At 41.5% G+C, this 23,695-nt stretch overlaps 1 protein-coding gene across 1 annotated transcript; it reads left to right on the top strand.

Moving 5' to 3' along the window:
• Positions 1-7: 7 nt before the first annotated feature.
• Positions 8-22,563, top strand: LOC134623369 (ribonuclease inhibitor-like). The gene is made up of 7 exons (XM_063468533.1): positions 8-1,044; positions 2,665-2,841; positions 5,218-5,391; positions 9,988-10,164; positions 15,989-16,165; positions 18,322-18,495; positions 19,168-22,563. Exons 1-7 carry the CDS (start codon positions 62-64, stop codon positions 19,175-19,177), a joined length of 1,872 nt encoding a protein of 623 aa, XP_063324603.1. The 5' UTR covers positions 8-61; the 3' UTR covers positions 19,178-22,563.
• The last annotated feature ends 1,132 nt before the right edge of the window (positions 22,564-23,695 follow it).

The raw sequence follows: 23,695 nt of genomic DNA, 5'->3' as shown, positions 1-23,695 counted from the left end.
GGAGGAGTACTTCAGGAGGAGATTCAGTAATGAAGAGCTGTCCAGCAGAATCATCTCCCACATGAAGACATCCAGGAGCCTCCACATCATGTGTAGAATCCCAGTCTTCTGCTGGATCACTGCTACAGTTCTGGAGCACATGTTGACTACAGAGCAGAGAGGAGAGCTGCCCAAGACCCTGACTGACATGTACTCACACTTCCTGCTGGTTCAGACAAAGAGGAAGAAGAACAAGTACCATGAGGGACATGAGACGAGTCCACAGGAGCTGACGGAGGCTGACAGGGAAGTTCTTCTGAAGCTGGGGAGGCTGGCGTTTGAACACCTGGAGAAAGGAAACATCATGTTCTACCAAGAAGACCTGGAGCAGTGTGGTCTGGATGTGACAGAGGCCTTGGTGTACTCAGGAGTTTGTACAGAGATCTTCAAAAGAGAGTGTCTGATCTTCCAGAAACCAGGCTACTGCTTTGTTCATCTGAGCATTCAGGAATTTCTGGCTGCTGTCTACATCTTCCACTGTCACACCAACAGGAAGACAGAGGTGCTGAATAACTTTTTGCGACATATATTCAACAATTCCTCTCTGGGCGATTTACTTAAAGAAGCCATGGAGAAATCCCTCCAGAGTAAAAATGGCCACCTGGACCTGTTTGTTCGCTTCCTTCATGGCCTCTGTCTGGAGTCCAACCAGAGACTCTTAGTAGGTCTGCTGGGTCAGACAGAGAACAGTCCAGGAACCATCCAGAGAGTCATCAACAACCTAAAGGAGATGAACAGTGGTAAAATCTCTCCTGACAGAAGCATCAACATCTTCCACTGTCTGATGGAGATGAATGACCTCTCAGTACATCAGGAGATCCAAGAGTTCCTGAAGTCAGAGAACAGATCAGAGAAGAAACTCTCTGAGATTCAGTGCTCAGCTCTGGCTTTCATGCTGCAGATGTCAAAGGAGGTTCTGGATGAGTTGGACCTGCAGAAGTACAACACATCAGAGCGGGGACGACACAGACTGATTCCAGCTGTGAAGAACTGCAGAAAGGCTGGGTGAGTCCAGATGTGATCAATAACATCATTGATCAGTGTAGGTTAGTAGTTTAATTTTGAAAATAAAATCAGATTGTAACCAGAAAGTGTTTGTGTCCGTACGCTGCAACCTTCCACACCATTCCTTTATTGTACAGACTCAGCAGCAGCTCCATGGATCCCAAATCCAAGAGTGGAGAACAGATTTGAAGTGTGTCACATCCATGCAGTCACAGCTGTTTCCACCATGTTTCCACTGATTTTAATCCTGTTCAATGGTAAATGGTAAATGCCTGTATTTATATAGCGCTTTTCTAGTCCCTAAGGACCCCAAAGCGCTTTACATATCCAGTCATCCACCCATTCACACACACATTCACAATGACACGTTTCATATCAGTGAATATGTTCTTTAGGACGTCCACTGACATGTTTAAGTGTCCTGCTGGAAATCACTCAAATCATCCATGAAATCCATGAAAATCCTTTTAGTGTTTCTAACTTCACCCTCTGTCCTCTCTCTCTCTCCATCCTTCTCACTGCTTCTTTCACTGATAATCACACAAACATCGTATTCAGCTACAGAATAACACAATAATATCATCTGATGATCATTATTATAAGAGCAGGATCCATATTTGATATCAGAGTAACACACTGATTGGTTATGTGCCAGTCATCATCAGTGACTCTTGGTCAAACATAAGCTCTCTGATTGGTTGCTGACCTTGGTCACCTGTCCACTCTCACCTGTTTGTGTTTGCTCTCTCTTTGCTGTCTCCATCCTCGCTCTCCTTTCTCTCCCTCTCTGTCTTTGTACCGTCACTCAGGTCCAATGGAAACAGTGACATTTACAAACCAATCAAAGACAAACTGATCCATGTCAGTTTATAACAATATTCAAAGTGAATACAGGCTGCTGCTGGACACAGACAGGTAACATCATTTTGACTTGCTGTCACCTGGATCTGGACTCATAAACACTGAAGCCCTGAACAGGAATACAAATCATTTACTGCCAACTAGCGACACACCAGCAGATAATGGCTCAGAAAGCTAAAATGAGCCAATCATTTCTTTGTTTAGTTCCCCTGAAATCAGATTCTGATATCAGCAGCTCTGAGTTCATTCATCATTATTGTCCAGTGGTGAGATTTCTGCTCCGTTTGGTAACAGTCAGCAGGTTTTTCCTGCGTGTGGACGTGAACAGTCGTACCTGACAGCAGCAGGTAGCAAACAGAGATCATCTTTCCCAGCTGGAACTCTTCACTGAGCTGAACTCATTCAAAATGTTCTGGAGTCAAAACAGGAAACAGTCCAAATGTGTTTTCACTCTGACTCTGAATCAGATCTCAGTGACAGACTGTGGACATTATGGAAGCCTAAATGTGACGCCATCTTCCTCCTTCATCTGCAGATTAAAGCCAAACAAAGATTCTCATTAAAAGTCTGAAGGTCTGAGAGAGACTGAATCATTGTGTCATGTTGAACACAGTAAGAGGAGCTGAAGCACAGATGTGAAGAGCAGATTCATCAGATTGTGACCTCACTCTGTTTTGTCTTCATATACATTCAGTCTGTGTTTATGATGCGGATTTTCTGCTTTTATAATAACACATTTTATATTTTCTATCATCACAGACTGACTTGGTGCGGACTCTCAGAGACTCACTGTGAAGTTGTGGCCTCAGCTCTGCAGTCCAACCCCTCCCATCTGACAGAGCTGGACATGAGTGGAAACCACAGCCTGCAGGATTCAGGGATGAAGCTTCTGTGTGCTGGACTGGAGAGTCCAAACTGTGGACTGGAGGCTCTCAGGTGAGTTCACTGACTGCGGCTGTTGTTGTTTTTCTATATTTCAGGTTGATGTTTGAAACTTTCTTTAGTTCCTAAATGTTCAGGATGTGTCTGAAGACAAATGTGAAGAAGTTTGAGTGTTTTCAGAAATGTTGTCTTTCCAAATGACTGAACGACAGTTTTTTCTTTTGGCTCCAAACAGAAGTGACAGACTTGAGCAGGGTTCATTTAAAGGCTGAGAGAAGTGGAGTGGTGACGGGGAGATGTTTGACAGGACAGTGTTTCAGCCTCCACAGGTTCATGTTGTGCTCCATCAGTCAGTGAAGATGAAGTCAGTGCTGATGAGGCTGTAGAGTGTGTGAGGGATGTGAATGAGGATGATGAAGATCTGATGATAGCAGATAAAAACAGGCTGCAGAGACTTTGAGCCATAGAAGGCACACAGTGTGTGTACAGAACAGCTAAAATCATTCTGGAGGCCTCACTGGAATATGGAAGCATCACAGTACAGCTTCACTAAAGTCTCTGATATGAAATGAGAAATGAAGCAGCCAGAGCTTTTTCATGAGTGGAAATCCACTGTGACTGTGAGCTGTTGCTACTTCCTCCAGATTAGCCAGCAGCTCATCCTGCTCAACATTTTCTCACCAACTTTAATGGAAGTGTGATGTTTTCAGCTGGAGTGATGGTCAGGTTGGCCTCCCTCTCCTCTTCTTCTCCTCTTCCTCTTTCATTTGTAAAGCCACTTCTGCTGCTTTCATTCATTTGGAAGTCCTGTAGCTGAGTTTGGGAGAGACTAACAGCCTCGGCAGCAGAGGGGAGAAAGGCTGTAACACCACCACTTTACTCTGTTCTACCTGTTGTTACGAGTTCGAAATTGAGGATGAGAGTAAAACAATGATAGTCCAGAAGAGGTCGGTCAAACAATTGATTTTAATGAATGCACGCAGCGTGGAGAGGTGCAAACTGCAAAACATCAGTTGTACATCTCTACCCAAAATACACTCTAGATTGCTTTTATAACATCAGGGTATTGTAACGCCCCCTCTTGCGTTTACAAGCACATAATTTGCATGTAGAGAACATTCATGTATTTTAAGAGATAACTGCAGACACAGAAGTTCCCCTTTCTGGCATCCATCCAAATATGGTGATGATCTCAGGCCTTTGAGGTCCCCATGGACTTGTCCTCCTTGTGTCACCTGTTGCTAGGCAAACTCAAATGCAACAAGAAGCTGAATACATTCAGGCCTTTGCTCAACTACTATTTTACTTGTAACAATATACTCAGCATATGAGTTTTGATATATATATTTAACTCAATCATTTTAAAGTGGTTATAACTGCACCTGTCATAAACATGTTAATATTTGATTATGATAACCCCTGTAGTACAAATTATAACATAATGCCAACAGCTTCAATAAATGCTTTGATGAAATGATAATTAATGCAATGATAAGATGATGGTCTTGAACAGTAGCAGTAAAATAATCTCTTTAATTCTACACTGTCACATCATTTTATCAGGAAACATAGATATGCTCATGTTTTACTATGTTTGGCTCGAAGAAAATCACATGGTGCTTTTTATTATTGTGTTGGTTTGTTTCCTGTCTCTTGGATGGAGCCCAGCTGTGCGTGGCCCCTGGGCCTGTGGTCAGAGTGTGTGTTGCATAATCCGGCCCAGGATGAGGCCAAACTGACACGGGATGAAATGTCTGTCACATAATTGAGCTTAGTGTAGTTTCATTTCTGCACAATTTAAAAACAACCAAAACTTTTTTCTGTCTTTTCTGTGTTATACTGTAGACTTTCTTTGATACTGTGTCCAAAAGGAGCAGCTTTTACTTTGAAGGGGAGCCGTCTCTGTTTCCTCTTCAGGTTGGATGATGGAAGAAAATGAGTGTGTGATGTTCTTTCAGTGTTGCACTTTGTAGACGCTCCCTGAGCACTGGTCTCACAGCCAGCTGCACATAGAGACCAGTGTTGATAGTCCAGGTCAGAAGATGACTTGTTGGAATGAAAATGAACTTGTAGTTTGTCTGCTTTAATCATGTGACTGGAAAAAGGTGTTGGACTTCAAATATTTCCATTTCTTTCACACTTCACCTTTAAAAGTGAAGCCTTGTGGTTCCTGGAAGGAAAAACACGACTTTTTCAAGTCTTTTTCCTGTTTTTATGATAAATGTACGACATTAATGTGAAACATTCAGAGTTTTTTCTCATGTTGTGTTTGTTTGAAGCTGCTTGCTGTTGGCTTCAGCTGTTTGGAGTTTCCATTTTCTAAACTTCTACATTCTGAACCTTCTTCAGCTTTGAACAGATGATGAAACACTGAATAATTTCAAGCTCACACTGTGTCTAATAAACTTACATCTTTCATTCTTTATACAGATTGAGGTTTTGTGGTTTGTCAAAGATCAGCTGTGATTATCTGGCAGCAACACTGAAGTCCAACCCCTCCCATCTGAGAGAGCTGGACCTGAGCAGGAACAAGCTGCAGGATTCAGGCGTGAAGCATCTGTGTGGTTTTCTGGAGAGTCCAGGATGTGGACTTGAAACTCTGAGGTCAGTCAGCATGTTTTAGTTGTGCTGAGATGAATATGATGTGAAAGTTGTGCTGACACTAAACTGCAGACATCAGGCTGATATTATACTGATCCACACTGAGGATCTTCATGGTAAAGTCTGTTTTCTTCTTCTCTGGTTTAGTCCATTGACTGCAGCAGAACAATGTTCACATTTCAAACAGTGATACTCAACGTATGGCCCGCGGCCCACACCCAGCCTGCCCACCTTTCCTGATTCAGAGAGAGGGGACCGTGATTAACTGTGTAGTGTTCTTCCTCACAGTTCTAAGTATCAGACACAACAATGAATAATCCACAGCTGACTGTCTTTAGCAGGTCAAAGGTCACAGCACACAGCAGACAGTGGGAAATATTCTTATTCTGATCATTTATCAGCACATATCCATATGTATAAAAACAAAGCTGACACTGTGAGACTTGATCAGAGGTGTGATCATCACAGCAGAGGCCTTTGTGTCAAATTCACTGAGGATCAAATAGAAACACATGAAGCAGATTTTCCTGTTCTGGCTTTTTATAGCAGATAACCTTCAAAATATTCTGCAGTCCATCAGAAACTGAAGCAAACCATGAATCAACATGTGAACATGACCTGATGCTGCTTAAGTGAAGCAAAGTTACAGAGGTTTGATTACAGACACAGCTGAGAGTTTGTAATCTTTCATCATTTTAAAAGGTTTAAATTTCTTCAGTATTGAACAGCAGAATTGAGGCTCTGTTTTCGGAGGCTGACAGCAGTGAACACAACAGCAGACTGCTGCGTAATAAGCAGTGAAAAATGCAGAAAACAGATTTTTGAAGGTAAACTGTTCTTGAAGTACACTGAGAGAGAGAGAGCTGTGCAGGAAGTAAACGTCAAAGTCAGAGAGAATTCATGACGATGTTCATCAAACGTAAAGCGTAGTTTGGATCTTCTTTTGCTGCTGGTTCACTCAGTTTTGGTTGGAGACAGATGAAACCTGCAGCTTCAGGATCTGTGAGCTGTCCACTTTCAGCCCCGACAGCGTGTCCATGTACGTCCCGTCGAGTGAACGATCCACGCTCTGTGTTTCCATCTTTGTGTGTTTAGCTGCTCTCCTTTACTGTTTTATCTGTTTGGTTGTTGTTGAAATACTTTTGGGAACTTTAACCCGAGATTCTGGCAAAATACATTTATATCAAAAATCGATTCAGGATTGAATGAATCAACATCGCTTTATTCAAATTCAAACCATTTAAATAAAATCCATTTTTTTACAGCCGCTTCTAATGCTGGGTAATGTCAGCTGATCCATGTGCAGCTGGCTGTGAGGCTCAGGGAGCGTCTACAAAGTGCAACACTGAAAGAACATCATCCATAAATATTGAGTAATAACTGGACTCTCATACAGCGAGACTCAAATGCCTTTAAACATCGGCTTATCCTGCTGATCCAAGTCCAACACTGAGTTTGTAAAAACATGTTTCTCAATCATTTTGTTTGGTTTCTGAGGAAAATGATTCAATAACTTGCTTTTAATACACAACATTTCATCATATTTCCTCATAACCCTCTTTTGTCTGACCATTTAAATCCCATATGAATTTGCAATAAAGGATCCACAGAGTTTGGTGACAATAATGACAGTAGATGTTTGCGTGGAAGTGCTGGAAGCAAATTAGTGTGTGATGTTCTTTCAGTGTTGTACTTTGTAGACGCTCCCTGAGCACTGGTCTCACAGCCAGCTGCACATAGAGACCAGTGTTGATAGTCCAGGTCAGAAGATGACTTGTTGGAATGAAAATGAACTTGTAGTTTGTCTGCTTTAATCATGTGACTGGAAAAAGGTGTTGGACTTCAAATATTTCCATTTCTTTCACACTTCACCTTTAAGAGTGAAGCCTTGTGGTTCCTGGAAGAAAAAACATGACTTTTTCAAGTCTTTGTCCTGTTTTTATGATAAATGTACGACTTAAATATGAAACATTCAGAGTTTTTTCTCATGTTGTGTTTGTTTGAAGCTGCTTGCTGTTGGCTTCAGCTGTTTGGAGTTTCCATTTTCTAAACTTCTACATTCTGAACCTTCTTCAGATCTGACCTACGGTGGCCCCTAGAGACAAAAAACTTGCAAACCCCAAAACACATGCAAACTCCAAAACACTTGCAAAATCCAAAACACAACGGAAGTGCTCCAGGACGCTAGGGGCAGTGTTGAGCTTTTGTTACCTAGTAACTACATAAGCCAGGAAGTACCAATGACCGGATTTGGGCTGTCTGCAGCCTTAAAGGCTGCATTTTAAGGCCGATTATGTCACAGCGACACGACGAAGGCTGTCCCATTCCAAAGGCTGCTCGAAATGCGGCCCTCAAATGCGTCCTTCATTTCCCTGAATTTTAAGGATGGGTCGGTGTAGCCGTCATGGCCCAACATATCCCAGATTTCATAGTGCGGTGGTGTGGATAATTTTGCCGAAAAAATGGCGGAAGCGGAGCCGCCGAAGAGTAAACTTTCAAAAGTAAGTACTGAATATTATATCACTTATTTATGCGCAAATGTTTTGATACTGAAGAAAATTAAAACATTACTGTTGGCCACATGTCGGGAAAGTTATGTGACATTAGCGATGTTTGTACTAACTTGGTTTTAAAGCCTTTACTTTAATATATATGCCGTTAAATAGTCGACCTTAATCTTACAGAGAATGTGCTGATATTGTGGATAGTTAAAGTCAGTCATATATCCACAAACACAACAAGCTGAAAGTCAGTGATGCTGCTCGGTTTGCAGTCCTGAATATCACAGCATAAGCAGGATTCAATGCCCTGTTAATGTTAGCTATGTTATATTGCTGCCTCTGTTCGTTGGTGTCGAGCCAAACACACTTTAACGTGTGTTTGAACGAGCTGATGGTTCACTCGTTAAGCTGAAAGAAAGATGCTTTAATCACAGGAGTCACACATGTGTCCACTGTACCATCTGGAACTCTTCTTGTTTAGCACTCGTAATAACACAAACACTAAATCCTCCTTCTCTTGTGCTGTTTTGTAGCAGTGTATACACCTGAGACTGTCACCTGTCTGTCTGTCCTGCACTCTCTCTCTGTTTCTTTCTCTCTGATTGTGGAATAAAAGTATGAACATGTGTTTATAAGTTACACTTGTGTTTGAATCCTGCAGCTTATCACACATTTGATTTCCATGTGTGACAACTGCAAGTGTCCAGAGTGAGGACTGACTGAGGGACCCACTGCTGCACATCATCCGTGAGGCTTTGCACCACTGATGATCCAGGACAAACTCAGCAGTGTGTGAGGAAGAGGAGGAGGAAGAGCCAGCAGCAGCTGACAGGTGGAGAGAATAGACAGACTGTTCCCTGTTTGTGAAGGACTGCTAGAAAAGTTTAACATAACTAATTGTCTGTCCTGAATCAGACTTATTAGGTAATGTTCAAATAATGTTATCATTCCAGTGTTTTCAGTGTGGGAGAAAGTACTCAGGGCCTTCAAGTTACACACTATGAAAGGCAGCAACAAGTTTAATATTCAGAAACCTAAAGTATGTATCAGCAGTAGAATGGAGCTAAAAATAAATGTTTGTTTCAGTTCTATGAAGCTTTGAGTATTTTGGATTAGTAGCACTGCTGTGTTTGTTGCATCATATTGCTGTAATTGTTTATATGCTTTATATATTCTGAGCTAAGTTGATCTATAGTGTTACATCATATTCTATAAGGATGTTATGTGTTTGTATACATTCTGCCCAGTTTGACCCATTTAGCAGAAGTCAGCCTGTTTAAGGCTCTGATATCTATTCTGTATGACTTAAAGCAGTTATGACATGGTCTGATTTTCTCACCCAATAAAGGAATATTCAATATATCAGTCTACTCTTCATTGTATCAGAAACAGTTATCACAGCTTGTACATTTTCTTTTTATAAATATATGTAAGCAATGAGCGAAATTTAGTAATGCCAACATACTGAAGGAACAACATTTGTCTCTTATATATGATACACCTATATATGCACTGTCAAAGATACTTGTCTTTGAGTGAAGATTTAAGCTGACAAGACATATAAATAACTGCAACTTGAATCTGTACTCACGCTCAGTATTTGACACAGAGTTCATGTTCACTGCTGTAATAGCTAATAATGATTAATATAATAACTATAATATTGGCCATATTATTTTTACATTACAAAAGTGATATGACTTTAATCTCATGAACAACATTAGCTAAATGTTATTTACTACCTAATCTTAAATGACTGTTCAGTACAGAAATGAAGCCCAAAAATCATGTTTTACTGTACTGGAGTTTGCAAGTGTTTTGGATTTTGCAAGTGTTTTGGATTTTGCAAGTGTTTTGGATTTTGCACGTGTTTTGGAGTTTGCACGTGTTTTGGATTTTGTACGTGTTTTGGAATTTGCAAGTGTTTTGGAATTTGCAAGTGTTTTGGATTTTGCAAGTGTTTTGGAGTTTGCAAGTTTTTTGGAGTTTGCACATGCTTTGTCTCTAGGGGCCACCGTACTGAACAGATGATGAAACACTGAATAATTTCAAGCTCAAACTTTGTCTAATAAACTTACATCTTTCATTCTTTATACAGATTGTGGGGCTGTGATTTGTCAGACATCAGCTGTGATTATCTGGTAGCAGCGCTGAAGTCCAACCCCTCCCATCTGAGCGAGCTGGACCTGAGTAGCAACAATAAGCTGCAGGATTCAGGCGTGAAGCATCTGTGTCGTTTCCTGGAGAGTCCAGGATGTGGACTTGAAACTCTGAGGTCAGTCAGCATGTTTTAGTTGTGCTGAGATGAATATGATGTGAAAGTTGTGCTGACACTAAACTGCAGACATCAGGCTGATATTATACTGATCCACACTGAGGATCTTCATGGTAAAGTCTGTTTTCTTCTTCTCTGGTTTAGTCCATTGACTGCAGCAGAACAATGTTCACATTTCAAACAGTGATACTCAATATATGGCCCGCGGCCCACACCCGGCCTGCCCATCTTTCCTGATTCAGAGAGAGGGGGCCCTGATTAACTGTGTAGTGTTCTTCCTCACAGTTCTAAGTATCAGACACAACAATGAATAATACACAGCTGACTGTCTTTAGCAGGTCAAAGGTCACAGCAGACAGTGGGAAATATTCTAATTCTGATCATTTATCAGCACATATCCATATGTATAAAAACAAAGCTGACACTGTGAGACTTGATCAGAGGTGTGATCATCACAGCAGAGGCCTTTGTGTCAAATTCACTGAGGATCAAATAGAAACACATGAAGCAGATTTTCCTGTTCTGGCTTTTTATAGCAGATAACCTTCAAAATATTCTGCAGTCGATCAAAAACTGAAGCAAACCATAAATCAACATGTGAACATGACCTGATGCTGCTTAAGTGAAGCAAAGTTACAGAGGTTTGATTACAGACACAGCTGAGAGTTTAATCTTTCATCATTTTAAAAGGTTTAAATTTCTTCAGTATTGAACAGCAGAAATGAGGCTCTGTTTTCGGAGGCCGACAGCAATGAACACAACAGCAGACTGCTGTGTAATAAGCAGTGAAAAATGCAGAAAAAAGATTTTTGAAGGTAAACTGTTCTTGAAGTACACTGAGAGAGAGAGAGCTGTGCAGGAAGTAAACGTCAAAGTCAGAGAGAATTCATGACGATGTTCATCAAACGTAAAGCGTAGTTTGGATCTTCTTTTGCTGCTGGTTCACTCAGTTTTGGTTGGAGACAGATGAAACCTGCAGCCTCAGGATCTGTGAGCTGTCCACTTTCAGCCCCGACAGCGTGTCCATGTACGTCCCGTCGAGTGAACGATCCACGCTCTGTGTTTCCATCTTTGTGTGTTTAGCTGCTCTCCTTTACTGTTTTATCTGTTTGGTTGTTGTTGAAATACTTTTGGGAACTTTAACCCGAGATTCTGGCAAAATACATTTATATCAAAAATCGATTCAGGATTGAATGAATCAACATCGCTTTATTCAAATTCAAACCATTTAAATAGGAAAATCCATTTTTTTACAGCCGCTTCTAATGCTGGGTAATGTCAGCTGATCCATGTGCAGCTGTCTGTGAGGCTCAGGGAGCGTCTACAAAGTGCAACACTGAAAGAACATCATCCATAAATATTGAGTAATAACTGGACTCTCATACAGCGAGACTCAAATGCCTTTAAACATCGGCTTATCCTGCGTATCTAAGATGGCGCCAGTGTGTACGGCAGGCCGTCCTCGTCTCTGTTGTCGATCTCTTTTTCTTGATATTTGTTTATTATTTGTTATCTTTCTGGCACTATGCCCCCCAGAAGGTTATGCATTAATCAGCTATGACCGGGATACTCTGTTAAATCTTCGTTTCCCCCCCTATGCTGGGTTGGATCAAGGTTGGAATTTGGGAGACGCTACCTTTCCACGTATCATCTCTTCCACTGGTTCATACGGTCCCCCTCTCTGCTCACCGCCTAAGAAGCGCTATAGGAAGCGGGGCAAACGGAATGGGTTTCGGGTTCGCTTAAAGGCTTGCCTTAAAGTATCAGCTGCTGCTAATTCCCTCACCACCATGGGGATTATACGACTTCCATCCACTTGGGATCCATCACCCTTCAGGCTGCTCAACCATCGCTGGATATGTCTGGTCGATAAACAAGCCTGTCCGGTTTCTCCGGTAGTCTCTCTGCCTGTTCGTGTTTGGATTGGGTCCCCTAGTGATGGTGTACGACACAGGCATTTAAGCCAGCTAAGACGTACTTCCAGCAGAGATAAGATGCTGATCTCTCGGATGGCTTTATTAAATGCAAGATCGCTGGTGAATAAAACCTTCATCTTAAATGACCTCTTCCTCACCTCTCGACTTGATACTCTGTTATTGACTGAAACGTGGATTCGTCCTGGCGAGTCCTCTTCCTTTGCAGTGCTACTAACTCCGGACTGTGTATTCTTCAGTTCACCGAGGCCCTCGGGAAGAGGTGGAGGCGTGGCCTCTGTTTTTAAAAACAAACTTAAAGCTCGGCAGCTGCCCTCTCCTACCTATTCTAGTTTTGAGGTCCAACTATTGGAGCTTGCCGGAACCCCAACGATTTTATGTGCTGTGATTTATCGACCACCTAAATATAATAGGTCTTTTATTTGTGAATTTGCTGACTGCTTAGGTTCATTTTTATTAAGTTATGACCAAGCTTTTATCACTGGAGATTTTAACATACATATTTGTTGTGCTGATGACCCCCTAGCCAAGGATTTGCTTGCCCTAATTGACTCTTTTAATCTTACACAGTGGGTCAGGGAACCAACTCATCTTAAAGGCCATACTTTGGATTTGGTCCTCTCATATGCGCTGGATATTTCTACTATGGACATTGATAATGCTGGTATTTCTGACCATTTTTTGGTCATGTTTGATGTTGAGCTACGTGTAATTGATTTAAATTCTAAAGGCTGTCATCGCCCTGTACGTATCATTAATTCTGAGACTGTGGCTAGCTTCGCTATGACCTTTCTAAACTTTGCCTTTTTTGATCCAGACTTCACTGACACAAACTGTTACACACCTCCATTGGTTGATGATTTTGCCAACGCTATGCTATCCACCTGTTGTTCCATCTTAGATACTGTGGCCCCTATAAAGATGAAACGTCCCAGAACTTCTCATCAACCATGGCTAAATGACACTATACGAACCTTACGTCGTGTCTGCCATCAATCCGAAAGGAGGTGGAAAAAAGACAGGCTTCAAATATCCTATGACATTCTTTGTAGGAGCCGCTTTCTCTACCAGAACTCCGTAAAGGCAGCTAAAGCAGCTTTCCTATCAGACATTATTGAGACTAATAGCCACGACCCCCGAATGTTATTCAAAATTTTTAATTCAGTGATAAATCCCTGTCCGGACTCTTTGAGTTCAGCCTCTCAGGCTCTCTGTGAGCAATTTCTTAATCATTTTAGTAGGAAAGTTTTATTACTGAAGGCTTCACACTCTCACTCTCTTGTGCTGAATCCCATTCCGGTTTTAGGATGCATGTCCAACTTTTCTCACTTTGAGCTGCTATCACTCCCCACTCTTAAGGGAATAATTGAACAACTGAGAAACTCAAATTCTGTGCATGATATCCTTCCATCCTGAATTATCAAGGAAGGTTTTGTGGAAATTGGGCCTTGCATCTTATTCTTAATGAATTTATCATTGTTTGTGGGCTGTGTCCCGACTGCCTTTAAACATGCGGTAGTGCACCCCGTTCTTAAAAAAAGTAATTTTGATCAGAAAGACCCTGCCAATTATAGGCCAATCTCGAAGCTTCCGTTTTTATCAAAAATTTTAGAGAAAGCCGTCTTTCTCCAAATACAGGCTTACTTAGTTGCAAATAATATCACTGACAAATACCAGTCTGGCTTTAAGCCTCACCATAGCACTGAAACAGCCCTGCTAAGAGTCTATAATGATCTTCTTGTATTTGCGGACTCTGGTCGCCTTGCCATTTTAGTTTTATTGGATCTGTCTTCAGCCTTTGACATGGTTGATCATAATGTACTCTTGATGAGGCTAGAGCATGTTGTAGGCATCAAGGGTTCTGCCCTTAATTGGTTTAATTCTTACCTCACTGATAGATCCTACTCTGTTGTGATGGGAGTATACTCTTCCTCTGTTGCCCCTCTCTGCTGTGGTGTGCCCCAGGGGTCTGTATTGGGCCCTTCATTATTCTCTTTGTATATGCTACCCTTGGGCTCCATATTTGAAAAACATAATAAGTTCCTATCACTTTTACGCTGATGACATTCAAATCTATTGTCAACTGACTGATGATTTGTCAGCATCACTGAACTCCCTGTACGATTGCCTGAGAGAGGTTAAAGATTGGCTGTCAGAAAATTCTCTCGTTTTAAATGAGAAAAACAACTGAAGTTATGGTGTTCAACAGCCATTTTCCTCGAGACCAGCTTGTTGCCCTGCTGGGGCCCCTAGCTAACTCCCTCTCTGACTCTATGCGTAACCTGGGTGTTTATTTGGATAGCTTCTTTAAGCTCGATAAGCAAGTATCATCTGTGGTTAAATCTGTTTTTTTTTTCAACTGCGCCAGATTTCTAAAGCTAAGCATTATATACCACACAGGGACCTGGAAAAACTTATCCACGCTTTTGTGACCTCCAGGTTAGATTATTGTAATTCTCTCTACTGTGGTCTCCAAGCCTTCTCTCTTCGAAGGCTGCAACTCTTTCAGAATGCTGCGGCTCGCCTTCTTACTGGAACTAGAAAATTTGACCCTATTACTCCAGCTCTTGTTGATCTACACTGGTTACCAATCAAATATCGTATTGAGTTTAAAATCTTGCTACTCACTTTTAAAATCCTGAATAACATTGCGCCCAGCTACCTCACTGACCTCCTCAATTTGTACACCCCTAGTCGTGCATTAAGATCATCAGGTCAATTACTCCTGGCCCAACCTAAGTTTAGACTGAAGACCAGAGGCGATCGTGCCTTTGCTTCAGCTGCACCCAACCTTTGGAATAGCCTCCCTGCTTCTATTCGAGCCTTGGACTCTATCCAATCCTTTAAATCAAAATTAAAAGCATATCTATTTGACTTGGCTTTCCTAACCAGTTAACACCCTTTTAAATCTTTTAAATTTTAAACTTTTAAATATTTTATTAGATTTTACTAAATGTATTATTTTTTATTAATTTTACTGCTGTTTTTGTCTTAGCAGATTTTGTATTTATATAACTCTCCTGGTCAGTTAGTGCCTCTATCCTGTCTGTGCTAGTGCCCGAATTGTACCCTGTTATTGACTTATGTTGAATCTCCATATTACTGTGAAGCACTTTGGTGTGCCTTCGGGTTTTTAAATGTGCTATATAAATAAAATTGTATTGTATTGTATTGTATTGATCCAAGTCCAACACTGAGTTTGTAAAAACATGTTTGTCAATCATTTTGTTTGGTTTCTGAGGAAAATGATTCAATAACTTGCTGCTAATACACAACATTTCATCATATTTTCTCATAACCCTCTTTTGTCTGACCATTTGAATCCCAGTTGAATTTGCAATAAAGGATCCACAGAGTTTGGTGACAATAATGACAGTAGATGTTTGTGTGAAAGTGCTGGAAGCAAATTAGTGTGTGATGTTCTTTCAGTGTTGCACTTTGTAGACGGTCCCTGAGCACTGGTCTCACATAGAGACCAGTGTTGTTAGTCCAGGTCAGAAGATGACTTGTTGGAATGAAAATGAGCTTGTAGTTTGTCTGCTTTAATAATGTGACTGGAAAAAGGTGTTGGACTTCAAATATGTCCATTTCTTTCACACTTCACCTTTAAAAGTGAAGCCATGTGGTTACTGAAAGGAAAAACATGACTTTTTCAAGTCTTTGTCCTGTTTTTATGATAAATGTACGACTTTAATGTGAAACATTCAGAGTTTTTTCTCTTGGTGTGTTTGTTTGAAGCTGCTTCCTGTTGGCTTCAGCTGTTTAGAGTTTCCATTTTCTAAACTTCTTCATTCTGAACCTTCTTCAGTTCTGAACAGATGATGAAACACTGAATGACTTCAAGCTCAAACTTTGTTTAATAAACTTACATCTTTCATTCTTTATAACAGATTGAAGGGCTGTGGTTTGTCAGAGATCAGCTGTGATTATCTGGCAGCAGGACTGAAGTCCAACCCCTCCCATCTGAGACAGCTGGACCTGAGCTTCAACTACAACCTGCAGAATTCAGGAGTGAATCATCTGTGTGGTTTTCTGGAGAGTCCAGGATGTGGACTTGAAACTCTGAGGTCAGTCAGCATGTTTTAGTTGTGCTGAGATGAATATGATGTGAAAGTTGTGCTGACACTAAACTGCAGACATCAGGCTGATATTATACTGATCCACACTGAGGATCTTCATGGTAAAGTCTGTTTTCTTCTTCTCTGGTTTAGTCCATTGACTGCAGCAGAACAATGTTCACATTTCAAACAGTGATACTCAACGTATGGCCCGCGGCCCACACCCAGCCTGCCCACCTTTCCTGATTCAGAGAGAGGGGACCCTGATTAACTGTGTAGTGTTCTTCCTCACAGTTCTAAGTATCAGACACAACAATGAATAATCCACAGCTGACTGTCTTTAGCAGGTCAAAGGTCACAGCACACAGCAGACAGTGGGAAATATTCTTATTCTGATCATTTATCAGCACATATCCATATGTATAAAAACAAAGCTGACACTGTGAGACTTGATCAGAGGTGTGATCATCACAGCAGAGGCCTTTGTGTCAAATTCACTGAGGATCAAATAGAAACACATGAAGCAGATTTTCCTGTTCTGGCTTTTTATAGCAGATAACCTTCAAAATATTCTGCAGTCGATCAAAAACTGAAGCAAACCATAAATCAACATGTGAACATGACCTGATGCTGCTTAAGTGAAGCAAAGTTACAGAGGTTTGATTACAGACACAGCTGAGAGTTTGTAATCTTTCATCATTTTAAAAGGTTTAAATTTCTTCAGTATTGAACAGCAGAATTGAGGCTCTGTTTTCGGAGGCCGACAGCAGTGAACACAACAGCAGACTGCTGCGTAATAAGCAGTGAAAAATGCAGAAAACAGATTGTGAAAGGTAAACTGTTCTTGAAGTACACTGAGAGAGAGAGAGCTGTGCAGGAAGTAAACGTCAAAGTCAGAGAGAATTCATGACGATGTTCATCAAACGTAAAGCGTAGTTTGGATCTTCTTTTGCTGCTGGTTCACTCAGTTTTGGTTGGAGACAGATGAAACCTGTAGCTTCAGGATCTGTGAGCTGTCCACTTTCAGCCCCGACAGCGTGTCCATGTACGTCCCGTCGAGTGAACGATCCACGCTCTGTGTTTCCATCTTTGTGTGTTTAGCTGCTCTCCTTTACTGTTTTATCTGTTTGGTTGTTGTTGAAATACTTTTGGGAACTTTAACCCGAGATTCTGGCAAAATACATTTATATCAAAAATCGATTCAGGATTGAATGAATCAACATCGCTTTATTCAAATTCAAACCATTTAAATAGGAAAATCCATTTTTTTTACAGCCGCCTCTAATGCTGGGTAATGTCAGCTGATCCATGTGCAGCTGGCTGTGAGGCTCAGGGAGCGTCTACAAAGTGCAACACTGAAAGAACATCATCCATAAATATTGAGTAATAACTGGACTCTCATACAGCGAGACTCAAATGCCTTTAAACATCAGCTTATCCTGCTGATCCAAGTCCAACACTGAGTTTGTAAAAACATGTTTGTCAATCATTTTGTTTGGTTTCTGAGGAAAATGATTCAATAACTTGCTGCTAATACACAACATTTCATCATATTTCCTCATAACCCTCTTTTGTCTGACCATTTGAATCCCAGTTGAATTTGCAATAAAGGATCCACAGAGTTTGGTGACAATAATGACAGTAGATGTTTGCGTGGAAGTGCTGGAAGCAAATTAGTGTGTGATGTTCTTTCAGTGTTGTACTTTGTAGACGCTCCCTGAGCACTGGTCTCACAGCCAGCTGCACATAGAGACCAGTGTTGATAGTCCAGGTCAGAAGATGACTTGTTGGAATGAAAATGAGCTTGTAGTTTGTCTGCTTTAATAATGTGACTGGAAAAAGGTGTTGGGCTTCAAATATGTCCATTTCTTTCACACTTCACCTTTAAAAGTGAAGCCATGTGGTTCCTGGAAGGAAAAACATGACTTTTTCAAGTCTTTGTCCTGTTTTTTTGATAAATCTACGACTTTGATGTGAAACATTCAGAACTTTTTCTCTTTGTGTTTGTTTGAAGCTGCTTGCTGTTGGCTTCAGCTGTTTGGAGTTTCCATTTTCTAAACTTCTACATTCTGAACCTTCTTCAGCTCTGAACAGATGATGAAACACTGAATGATTTCAAGATCACACTTTGTCTAATAAACTTACATCTTTCATTCTTTATACAGATTGATGGACTGTGGTTTGTCAGAGATCAGCTGTGATTATCTGGCAGCAGGACTGAAGTCCAACCCCTCCCATCTGAGAGAGCTCGAGCTGAGAGGAAACAACCTGAAGTATCCAGATGTGAAGCTGCTGTCTGATCTTCAGCAGAGTCCAGACTACAGACTGGAGCATCTGAGGTCAGTAAAGTGATGGAGTGAGTGGGTGGTGCTGTCAGCAGTATTGTACTAAACACAGTCAGTATGAAACAAAGATCCAGTGTTTCCTGTAAAGCTGCAGCTTCTCAGTGAAGCTGTGAGAGGAGAATGGTGACAGGCTTCAGGATTGGACACAAACACTTCCTGTTTCTGACCTTTATGGTCACCATAGTAACGGCTGACACGCTCTGATCAAACACTGTCAACAGCCAATCAGCTCTCTGAACAAAGCAGCACGCAGACCAATGACTGCATTCATTTCCAAGTTTGAAGCAGTGAAGAACACAGTCTGTAGGTGAGGAAGAATTTAGTGAGAGCAGATGTTTGGATGGAATTCCTCCAGTTAACAGCTGGAACCGTCCATTTGGATTGTTGGGCTTGTTGTTGGGGTTCCTACAGAGCCCAGAGTGGACACACCAAGGTTCTTCTAATGAATGAAAGTCCAAACTCAAACTAGGAGTGAAAAACATTTTCATCAACTTCAATAAAAATCCAAAGATTAGAAAAAGTGAAGCAACAACGAGTACTAGTACAGTCTCAGCACTGAAGTCCCTGCTGCTTTTTATACTGGATGTGCATCATCACTGACTGACAGCTGATGAAGAGTCTCTGGAAACATTAGTTTATCTTCTCTGCTCTTCCTCCTCTCTGCAGGAGGTGCTGATGGTAAACAGGATGGTGTGGGTCCTGAGAGAGGAGGAGCTGTGTCCTGATGATCCAGAGAGGTTGAAGCAGCAGCAGCTTGTGTGTAGAGACGCTCTGACTGGGCCATGTTACTGGGAGGTGGAGAGGAGAGCTTCATCCAGCAGTGACTGACAGAGGAATGAGAACAAGTGCAGATGACTGTCAGTGCTGCAGAGTGAACTGCTCTGAGAACAGCTCCACTGTCAGACACAATGTAGAGTCCAGCATCATCCCTGTGTGTCCCTCTGGATCTGACAGAGGATCATCAGTGTATCTGGACTGCTCTGCTGCTGCTCTGTCCTTCTACAGTCTCTGCACAGTCTCTGTCTGACTCTGGCTTCAGACCCTCCTGGATCAAACTCACCTGGAAAGACTTTCAAACATCACTCAATAGATTTGAATACAGAATATATTTGATATGTACTGTGGATGTACTGTAGAGTTGCAGTTTGTCACTTGTAAATACAGTCTGTGAGCAGCTATGAGCTGAAAGATCTTTCTAGAAACACGAAATGTTTTCACTCTTCTGTTGCTTTTTCATATATTTCCACAACATTAGTATTGATCCCACCTGTCTCACCTGTTTCATGCTTTTATACATAATAACAGGACACGTGTGATCTGAGCGCTGCTGTGGTTGCTGTGCTGCACGTCTTTATTTAGATAACAGAGACATCTAGTGGTTCAGAGGGAGAACTGCAGGAGGTGGAGCTGTGTTTTAGCATGGAAAACTTTTTTTATTTTTATCTTTTAGGCACAGATACAAATATGACAAGTATCAGTGTAAAATACAAAAGGTCAAATCAGTCAGCAGAGGGAACAGTGATTACACAGTAATGTAAGAATAGAAACATTGATTGATTGATTGATTGATTATACTTTATTCATCCCGTGGGAAATTGGGTTACAGCGCCAGCCGTGCCAGCGCCGTCTTACCCTCCGACCATACATACATTACACAAACATCACATGGGGAATACAGGTCAGAGAGGTATAACATGGAAAAGCACAACATGAGGAAAGATAAGGAGAAAGAAATAACTCCCCCCAGACTGAGCTCCAACAGGGAGATCAGTTTCAGAACGGAAAAAAACACCTCTGCACATAGCACATGAAAAAACTCTTAATACACCAAAGAAACACATGACAAGCAACAGGGGTGGGTAAGGGGTGAGAGACAGCCGATGTAGACAGTACATCCAGGCCTGCAGCGTATGCGCTGGTCCAGAGTTCAGCTGAGACAGTGTCCTTCGCCCTGCCAGGCAAAGTAAACAGTCTTCCAGCCAACCCAGGTGGCCTTGCATGGAATGGGAAGAACAGTCTCAACACAGTGGTTATCAGGGTGTTTTGTTGAGCTGGAGCCTTGAGACCGCAGCTGGTGCCAAAGGGGTATCTGCATGAAGTGATGGTGGTTTTTACTTTAGTGCGAACAACTCATAAGAATTTGAAAGCCGTTCTAACAGTCCAACACTGGTCTCTCAATCTCCCGTTGGAGAGCTGTGAGCTTCTCCATGATGTTATCAGACTTACGATCTGTGATGTTGTCATTCTTGTGCTCAAAGAGCTGATTCTGAGAACTCACGACCGCAGTGAGCTTCTCCAAGATGTAATCAGTTTGCACTCAGAGGTCTTATTCTGAGTATTCATGGCAGCCGTGTGGTTCTCCAAGATCTTATTGTACTACACTCAATGAGCCCATTTCGAGAAACTCACGCCTCGTCCCATCGTTTCAATCCCAGCGGGCAGCCTTGTGGGGGTTTGAACAGCCGGTTCCGCTTCCTTAATTCTTCGATAAGCCAGGGCCAAGCCAGCTCCGATCAGCAAGAACCCTGCTATCATGTTTCCGAATAGGTAGATATCTTCAGCACTCAGGCTCACCCGAGCAAGTGGGAAAAGGGTGTCAACTGCATTCACATAACAGTGAATCTGGACATGTATACAGATGGAAGCAAACAAACAGGATGTAACACTACATTAAAGCCACAAATGGGAAGAAAACAGGTCCGAGTGTCAGGTGAACTGAACTTCAGGTAAGAAGTCATGACCTGCAGTCTATCTGGGTCAGATATAAACCAAGTTTAGGTGGAGTTTATTTTCCTTGTGCTGACTTTTTACAGTCAGTTACAATAACTCGTACTGCATGCTAGCTAGCATGACAGAGTTTCTATACAGCTGGGTGGGTGCTATGATGTTACTGATAGTGAACTTTACAGTGGCTTGCAAAAGTATTCGGCCTCCTTGAACTTTCCCACATTTTGTCACATTACAGCCACAAACATGAATCACTTTCATTGGAATTTCACGTGAAAGACCAATACAAAGTGGTGTACACGTGAGAAGTGGAACGAAAATCATACATGATTCCAAACATTTTTTTACAAATAAATAACTGCAAAGTGGGGCGTGCGTAATTATTCTGTCATGGAAAAGCACACCGCCATCAACTTCTGTTTTGTTTTTGTCAAAATCACTGTAATATAATGACTGTACCTTTATATACATGTGACTTATATTAATGTTGCTGCCATCTTGTGGCTAAAGTGTAATTATGTTATTGTTATTAGGGAAAACATTTGAGAGTAACATGCCAAATGAGTCAGCACTTTGGCTTTAGCTTAAGAAATCCTCATTTTTATGTAATCAGTTGTAGTTGCATGTATTCATTATCATAATTTAACCTTTAATATTGATGTCTTAAATTTATTTTGCGTAAATTAGCAATTTTATGGTATTTATATGGTATTTTATGGTTGTATTAAATAAAGACATCACGTTCATAAATACATTTTATTTGTCAGCTTCACCCATTAAAGTCAGGGGCCGGGGTTAATGCTGATCAAGTCAAAACCATTGCTTTGGTCTGGTGGGCGTTCTTTTAGGCTACGTTCACACTGCAGGCGAAAGCGCATCAAATCCGATTTTTTCGACCCTATGTGACCCGTATCCGATCATGGTATGACAGTGTGAACGGCACAAATCCGATATTTTCAAATCCGATCTGGGTCACTTTCGTATGTGGTCCTGAATCCGATACATATCCGATGTTTTAGAAAGCGACTGCTGTTTGAACGGTCAGGTCGCATTAAATCCGTCTTTTACGTCACTGACACGAGACAGACGCCGATTATCAGCGCCCGAGAAGACATTGCGAACGCTTCCTGGCCATCCAGTGTAGATGTTAGTGAAACTGTTGGAAAGACAACGTTGGAGAAACGTGAACATTTTATTTGTACTGTATAATCTGCAGATTCTGACAGAAATCTGCAACTATCCTTTGAAGCACTGCTCCTCTAAAACAGCAATAAGGATAATTATTAGGTTATATACATTATTATGTAAATAACAAAATAACTTAAAGCAAAAATTGGGAAACATGAAGTCCGAAGTCTTTATTTTAAGGGCCATCAGTCAAACAATATTGTTTGCTCTGGGTCTAAACAGAGCGCGTTATGTGTGACATCTTCTTTTGTGCATGCGGGCCGCTTTGAGCGTTCACACTGGAGAGCGTTTGCTGCATTAAGCATTAAGACCTGCAGTGTGAACGTAGCCTTTGTGGGCTTTTCTGACACGGTCTGCGTGGCAGACTATGATGAGGTGAAGGAGGACCCAAATGCTGGACTCTTTGATGAGGTCAGTGCATTTATTTACAGTGATGCAAAATAATCTAAACAACAATAAATCCCCAGTGCGTTCCAGACTCTGACATGTCCTCTTGCCAGTGTTAGTGTTCTTTGTCTCCACTCCTCAGTGTCTGAGCTGCCCTCTCGTCTCCACACTCCTCCTGGAGAATAACAAAGAGGCAGCCGTCAGCAACACCACAATGCGGCAGACTAACCTTAACAAACTCACCAAGAGACTAACTTGAAGTTACGCAATGATCCAGCATCAGAGAGAGCTCCACCACACTCCTAAGTAGTTCCTCTGACCAGGTTTGATCAACTGCAGGTGTGAGTAATTCTCCTCTGCAGGTGTGGCCAGGCTCCTGGCTGACACACCCACACACACACCTAGATACACACACCTAGATACACAAACATGGAAACAGGAGTCAGAAGCACCAAAAACACACGTCATAACTTCTTACAGGCCCTGGGTCACCCAGACCCCGGTCCCATGACAATTTCTCAATACTAAGTAGGCCTACACACCAGGGTTTGGACATGTGTGGACCCAAACTATACTTAAACTTTACCCTTTTTTGTGTGTCACCAAATACACTTTAATATCTTCTAGATGAGTATGTAGTGGCATAATCTTTAACCTCCTAAGACCCTAACTCCTCTGTGGCATTCATTTTTAATTTCTCTTTGATATTTGTGCTGATTGGGACCTGATGAATGTAAAAACAAAAAATTACCAGATTTATTAATTTTTTTACCAAAGTTTTGTTTCTGAGAAAAATGAGAGCCACATATGAGGATATTGGTGTAAAATATCGATAGCACAGTGGCAGTATAACATCCTCGTAAGTGGATATCAGGCCCTTGTAGAGCAAAAT

This window comes from Pelmatolapia mariae, unplaced genomic scaffold, assembly GCF_036321145.2.
Source record: "Pelmatolapia mariae isolate MD_Pm_ZW unplaced genomic scaffold, Pm_UMD_F_2 NODE_ptg000581l+_length_29377_cov_1, whole genome shotgun sequence".
Lineage (NCBI taxonomy): Eukaryota > Metazoa > Chordata > Actinopteri > Cichliformes > Cichlidae > Pelmatolapia > Pelmatolapia mariae.
The sequence above is the reverse complement of the archived record's forward strand: the minus strand, read 5'-3'. Positions and strand labels throughout refer to the sequence as shown.

Excerpts from the sequence above, each read along its gene's own strand:
- LOC134623369 (XM_063468533.1), top strand. The coding sequence starts at position 62 with ATGAAGACATCCAGGAGCCTCCACATCATGTGTAGAATCCCAGTCTTC. Across the intron at positions 1,045-2,664 it reads AAGAACTGCAGAAAGGCTGG|ACTGACTTGGTGCGGACTCT; the intron begins GTGAGTCCAGAT and ends CTATCATCACAG. Across the intron at positions 10,165-15,988 it reads TGTGGACTTGAAACTCTGAG|ATTGAAGGGCTGTGGTTTGT; the intron begins GTCAGTCAGCAT and ends TCTTTATAACAG.